We start from the raw sequence: 6,626 nt of genomic DNA on the forward strand, positions 1-6,626 counted from the left end.
ATGTGCAAAAAGAATAGCAAATATGGCAGGCAACCAGCTTGGCTTAGCAGAGAACTCTTTGGTGAGCTTAAACACAAAAAGGAAGCTTACAAGAAGTGGAAGTTTGGACGAACAACTTGGGAGGAGTATGAGATTATTGCTTGGGCATGCAGGGATGAAGTCATGAAGGCCAAAGCGCAATTGGAGTTGCAGCTAGCAAGGGATGTGAAGGGTAACAAGAAGGGTTTCTACAAGTATGTTAGCAACAAGAGGAAGGTCAGGGAAAGTGTGGGTTCTTTACTGAATGGGGGAGGCAACCTTGTGACAGATGTTGAAGAAAAGGCTGAAATACTCAATGCCTTTTTTACCTTGGTCTTCACAGGCAAGGTCAGCTCCCAGACTACTACACTGGGAAGCACAGTTTGGGGAGAAGGTGAGCAGCGCTCAGTGCTAAAAGAACAAGTTAAGGACTATTTAGAAAAGCTGGACGTGTACCAGTCCCTGGGGCTGCCTGCAATGCATCTGAGGGTGCTGAGGGAGTTGGCTGATATGATTATTTTTTGAAAACTCATAGCAATTGGAGGCGACAAGTGTAAAACAGCAAATATAGTGCCCATCTTTAAGAAAGGGAAGAAGGAGGATACAGGGAACTACTGACCAGTCAGCCTCACCTCAGGCCCCAAAACAATCACGGAGCAGGTCCTCAGATTCCATTTCTAAGAACTTGCAGGAGAAGGTGACTAGGAATGGTCAGCATGGATTCAACAAGGGGAAGTCATACCTGAACAATCTGATTGCCTTCTATAATGAGAAAAATGGCTCTGTGGACATGGGGAAAGCAGTTAACACAATATGCCTTGACTTCAGCAAGGCTTTTGATACCGTCTCCCACAGCATCCTTACAAGCAAGCTGAGGAAGTATGGCTGGATGAATGAACTGTAAGGTGGACAGAGAGCTGGCTGGACTGTCAGGCTCAGCAGGTAGTAATCAATGGCTCAATGTCTAGCTGGCAGCTGGTATCACATGGACTATCTCAGGGGTCAGATCTAGGGCCGGTTTTGTTCAATATCTTCATTAACAATCTGGAAGATGGGATGGATTGCACTCTCAGCAAGTTCACAGATGACACTAAGCTGGGGAGGTGTAGTAGATACATTAGAGGATAGGGCTAGGATTCACAGTGACCTAGATAAATTGGAGAATTGGGCCAAAAGAAATCTCATGAGGTTCAACAAGGACAAGTGCAAAGTCCTGTACTGAGGATGGAAGAATCCCGTGCACTGCTACAACCTGAGGACTGACTGGCTAAGCAGCAGCTCTGCAGAAAAGGTCCTGGGGGTTATGGTGGCCAATAAGATGGATATGAGCCAGCAGTGTGCCCTTATTGCTAAGAAGACTAACAGCATATGGGGCTGTATTAGTAGAAGAACTGCCAGCAGATCAAGAGAATTAATGATTCCCCTCTCTTCTCCACTGGTGAGGCCACATCTGGAGTACTGTGTCCAGTTTTGGGCACTCCACTATAGAAAGGATGTGGACAAGTTGGAGAGAGTCCAGTGGAGGGCAACAAAAATGGTTCGGGGGCTGGGGCACATGATTTCTGAGGAGAGGCTGAGGGAACTGGGCTTATTTAGTCTGCAAGAGAGAAAACTGAGAGGGGATATAATAGCAGCCTTCAACTACCTGAAAGGGGCTCCAAGGAGGCACTAGACTGTTCTCAGAGGTGACAGATGACAGAACAAAGAGCAATGCTCTCAAGTTGCTGCAAGGGAGGTTTAAGCTAGATATTTGGAAAGACTCTCTCACTAGAAGGGTGGTAAGGCACTGGAACAGGTTATCTAGAGAGGTGGTGGAACCTCCATCCTTGGAAGGTTTTAAGACTCATTTCAACAAAGCCCTGGCTGGAATGATCTAGCTGGGTACAGTCCTGCTTTGAGCAGGGGGTTGGACTAGATGACCTCTTGAGGTCCCTTCCAACCCTTATTTTCTATGATTTTACGATTCAAGGGATATCAATCAGCTACACAGGTAAGAGTAGGGCTGTGTCAGCTCTACGCACTGCTTCAGACCTGGGAGCACCCACACCGCCAATGAGATCTAGAAGCACCCATCACTCCTGGAATTCAACCAAAAACTATTTGACAGGACAACACTGTGATTTAGTGCATCTCTGGCTAATTACTCATCCCATCTGACCTCACTTTTCCTATTTGTAGGGCAAAGTAATGATATTTCCAACAACTGAACTAGAAAATGGAGTCAGCAATGTCTCCAAGTCTCTTGTGGTGACTACATAAACATTCATAATGTATTTTTAATCACCAGCAACTAGAAAAGGTGGAAACAAAACTCAGGAGACTCCTGGGTCCAAATATGATGGCTCATTCCTTTTGGACATGCATTCTCTCCATGAGACACTAACCTTCTCTCCTCCCTCCAGTTCTTAAAGACATAGCTGTGGAGCTGAGCTGAATTTGCCAACTGGGAGGTTTGCTACAAAGCAGACAAACACTGCAGCGATATTAAAGTCCAACAGTTAAAAACTAAAAGATTACCATCAAAAGTAGTAAAGATTTCAAAAATTATTTGCAAATATTTTCCAGTTTTCCTTTCATTCAAGTTTACTCCCAATCCCAGCCATTCTTTCCCCAAATACTTCATGCAAACTACAATATCCCTTATATCACTGGTTCTCAATATTTTTAGATGCACAGCATCCCTGGATCTATACTTGAGGCACCCCTAGCTCTTTGTTTTTATGCTAATTTTTGCCCACAGAAAAACAATAGGGCAATTTTTCTATTGCAAAGAATTCAGAAATACAACTATGGATTTCTACTTGAAATCTCTGGTTTATCTTGTGAATCATGGTTATACCTCGAATAGTGCTTACATTCTGTTGCACCCTGAGGCACCCCTGAAAGGATCTCAAGGCACCCCAGGCTGCCATGGTACCCTGCTTGAATAACATTGTCTTTTAGGGTTTAAGGAGTTTTTATTCTCTTTGGCAATTATTTTCCACCCACTCCACAAAAGGATTTGTTTTTAATTCCCTCCTACATCCTCTGATAATTCAGAGAACCTATTTACTCCCCAGCCTCACCCCATCCAGCACAGAACATCATATGGAAATGTTTAGCCACAAATGTAAAAGCAGGAGGTATTAACAGGGGCTGCGTGCCACATCACTGGGCTAGGATAGAGCAAAATTCTTAAGCACAGGCTTGAGATCAAGCTTGTGTGTAGTCTCATTGAAGCCAACGTAGCTGAGTACATGCTTGAGTGCTTCAGGGGATCAGAGGCTCATAGCAAATGTAACCTAGTACCTGCCATAATGGCAAAAATGAAAATGCAAAAATCCCAGACACCAGCACCGACCTGTGCACTTGCTGCTGTACATGTTCTCTTGAATCTGGGCTTTTGCTTTGCGTTTCCCTGGTGGACCGGGAGGACCGGGAGGACCTGGTGGCCCTGGTGGGCCAGGTGGCCCTGGGGCCCCTGGCTCACCTTTGGTACCTAGGCATAAAGCAGAGCAGAGATTAAGGTAGTAGAGGTGAACGCGCCTTACATAGCTGGTTTCCTATATGTGTTGGATTTGAGAGACAAAAAGAAGCTTGCAGGTACTTCTAATATAGCTTTTGCCTGGAGATCGCTCTCACACATGGGCCCTGGCTGAAGGACCAGAGTTGAACAAAGTGGTGCAATACAATATGTACTACAGGAATAAGCTACGTGCATGTCTGTTCCAAACACATACCTCCCCACATTTGTGAGCAAGTAAACAAATGGAAACGTATAACAATAACAGAAATGATTTGATATACATTTCACTGCTTTCCCTGTGGTTCTCAATAACAGAGTAGCAGGCTCGTGACTTATTTGTGACAGCCATTGCTTTTAATTGTAGCCAGGTATTTGAAAAAAAAAGTCTGATGTGTTTTTCAAACTATCACAACTAAATTGTTTTATCCTATCCTTTTGGCATTGTGGCTGTGTCACAACCAAAGAGAACATGGGGATGTAATTTAAAGCAGGACTACCTTTCCTGCTTTCTGAGACCTCAGAGTCTGAAGCTCCAGTGCTGTAATTTAAGGCAGCAATTCTTAGTGGCTGGCAAGAGGCCTCCACCATGCATTCCTAGGTGGAAACCTGCCCATCGTTTTCTAATAGGAAAAACTGCAAGAGGAAGGGGAATGTTACTAAATGAAAATGGACTGGAAATTCATACATCTCTCTGTCCAAAGCCTGAGTAAAAGAGTTTTTGTGGGGAGCTACACCAGGATGAAGAGCATAATCCCATGGGAGGGGGGCTCTACCAGCTGCTTCCAAACCCTCAAATATGCTCAGCTACCCACAACTGGGATTAAGCCCAGCCCAACTGTATAGCATCAGACTCTACCTGTGCACCCTTGTATGATTTTCCAAGCAGAATTGCTGCAGTGCCTCTCTCTCGGGACTTTCGGTGGCCCCTGCACCTCTTTGGATATTTCACTGTAAGTGACTTTAAATGTTTAAGCCAAAGACAGTACTAATGGCATTGCTTTAGCAGTAGCTTAAATTATTACAGCAAACTGAAGTGCTTGGGGCTACTTTTGTAGAATACCTTAGTGCTGTAGAGGGCAGGCAGCTTTATTCGACTGTGTATTTCTCTGTCACAGGACATTGTAGAAATGTTTGTTCTTACCTTCCAATATCACATTGTTGTTTGCATCCCCTTTATCACCCTTTGCTCCTCTTGCACCTTTTGCTCCTGGCACCCCATCTTTGCCAGGTAAACCCAGCTCACCAGGGTCTCCTTTTTCTCCTCTCTCTCCTTGATCACCTTTCGGTCCTGGTAAACCTAGACAAAAACAACATGTTAGCCATGACTGTAAATAAATATATTTATAAGGAAATAATTTCTAAAGTAAATGTACCTTCCCTTCCTTTTCTGTCTTAATGGTAAATACACAGCACATATTATTTATGCAGTATGAAACCAGTCATTTTATTTGACGTGCTGTTTATCAGTGTTGTAGCTTCCAATTATTTTTTATGATCAAGAAATAAAAACAAAAAGTTCTGTAGATGTTTCCGTAAGGTTTCAAAATACTTGTATAATGCATAGGTCACCAAGGGGTTTTTTTTCCCTTTAAAAAAATGTTCTGTAATTTTGGGTGCCTGGCATGAGATGCTTAGAAACGGAGTCTGAAGTGCTTGGCACCAACATGAGTGTTTCTGGGAGATGACCACTATGAGGAAAGAGGAAAAAAGTGAGAAAAAATGTGCCACTAGGGAATCAACTCAGAACACAAGAATCCTGACTTCTATCCACCCACCAGCCACCAGAAAACACTTACTGCTTTATTACTTTTAGCACAAACCTTTTCATAGTCTGCTTTACTAGCATTCCTTTATTTTTCTTTGCTAGTCAATTAAACCTTCCTGAATGCTATTTAAAAAGAAATTTTGAGGGAACAGTTATTCACAATCACTGCTTTCAGATACTATCCATGATTTTGTAGAACATGAAGAAAAAAAAACAGCCATCAATACAACTCCACTTGACTGTCTTTTAAGATAATACCGCACTCGTTGGTAGCATAACTTGAGCCAAGAAAAACAAAAAATCTCTTCTAGTAAAATTACCTTTATTGTGTTCTTAACATTTTATTTTTCTGACATCATGATAGTGTGCAGCCTTCATTTCCTAGTAATGTCCTCATTCTGCCTCTTCATCCTGCCTCCACACTAGCTATGAGAATGACCGGTCCAGATGCTTTATGCAGCTGACCACTTAGTAAAATGTTAAACACCACATTGCATTGTTGAGTCTTATGACTCCAAGCAACCTCCATCAGCACATTATGCAGTAAGGGGAAAAAAAGAAAAAGAACAAGATGTGTTTGTATAATTTGTGTGTCAAAACTTTGTTCTTTCTGCTTTTCTCTCTCTCCCAAAACACAAAGATGTTAGCAACTACAGAAAAGCAAACAATTGTGCTACCAGTAGAGCTGCAAAGTTCTGATGCCAGTGTGAATCACTCGACTAGTTGGTAGATATTGGGTATAAAAACACCTTTTTTTTTACATGCAACTCAACTATTTAAAATGATTCATCAGTGAAACACAAAATATACGAGGAGTTCTGAGATGAACTCCTAAAGTCATTGGTAAACTGCCATTGTATTTAATAGAGGCAGGATTCACCCTGTTTTCTAAATTTAACCCCAAAAATGGTGTTTGAAACAATTAAAATCACATTCCTGGAGATTCAAGTCAATTGTTTATCCTCAAAACTTGTGGTGACTTGGTTGTAGCAGACAAACTTCCCCAGTCCAACCCCCTGTCAAGCCTCTACAGGGCACACAAAGGTGACAGTTCAGCCACCATAGCCACTGAATCATGAACACTTTGCTGTGGTCAGCCAACAAAAAACTCTGTTAGTATTGGTTCCTTTGGCTGTTTCTGGGAGTGAGGCACTTTGGCAGTGTGCAATGTACACCTCCCAACCAGCCCAGCTTTTAAGTCGCATCTTAAATAGCTTTGGGCCCATGTCCATACTGCCAAATAAGATTAAACAAACTGAATGTGTTTCTTAATGGTAGGTTTTAAGTACAGACTACTGTGCTAGGTAGACAGGAGACGAATAATGTTTCTTTCACACA

The 6,626-nt window shown here is 42.6% G+C and overlaps 1 protein-coding gene across 2 annotated transcripts in view; it reads right to left on the minus strand.

The window, feature by feature from the left end:
- The window catches only part of GLDN (gliomedin), a 68,356-nt gene that overhangs the window by 27,369 nt on the left and 34,361 nt on the right, over positions 1 to 6,626 (minus strand). For both annotated transcript variants that reach the window (XM_019504213.1, XM_019504214.1), the window contains exons 5-6: positions 4,665 to 4,820; positions 3,359 to 3,496 (exon numbers count right to left, since the gene is read on the minus strand). In XM_019504213.1, the coding sequence (XP_019359758.1) occupies positions 3,359 to 3,496; positions 4,665 to 4,820 (294 nt within the window). The remainder of the gene's footprint in view (positions 1 to 3,358; positions 3,497 to 4,664; positions 4,821 to 6,626) is intronic.

Source organism: Gavialis gangeticus, unplaced genomic scaffold (genome assembly GCF_001723915.1).
Source record: "Gavialis gangeticus isolate Ggan-Ray unplaced genomic scaffold, GavGan_comp1, whole genome shotgun sequence".
Classification (NCBI taxonomy): domain Eukaryota; kingdom Metazoa; phylum Chordata; order Crocodylia; family Gavialidae; genus Gavialis; species Gavialis gangeticus.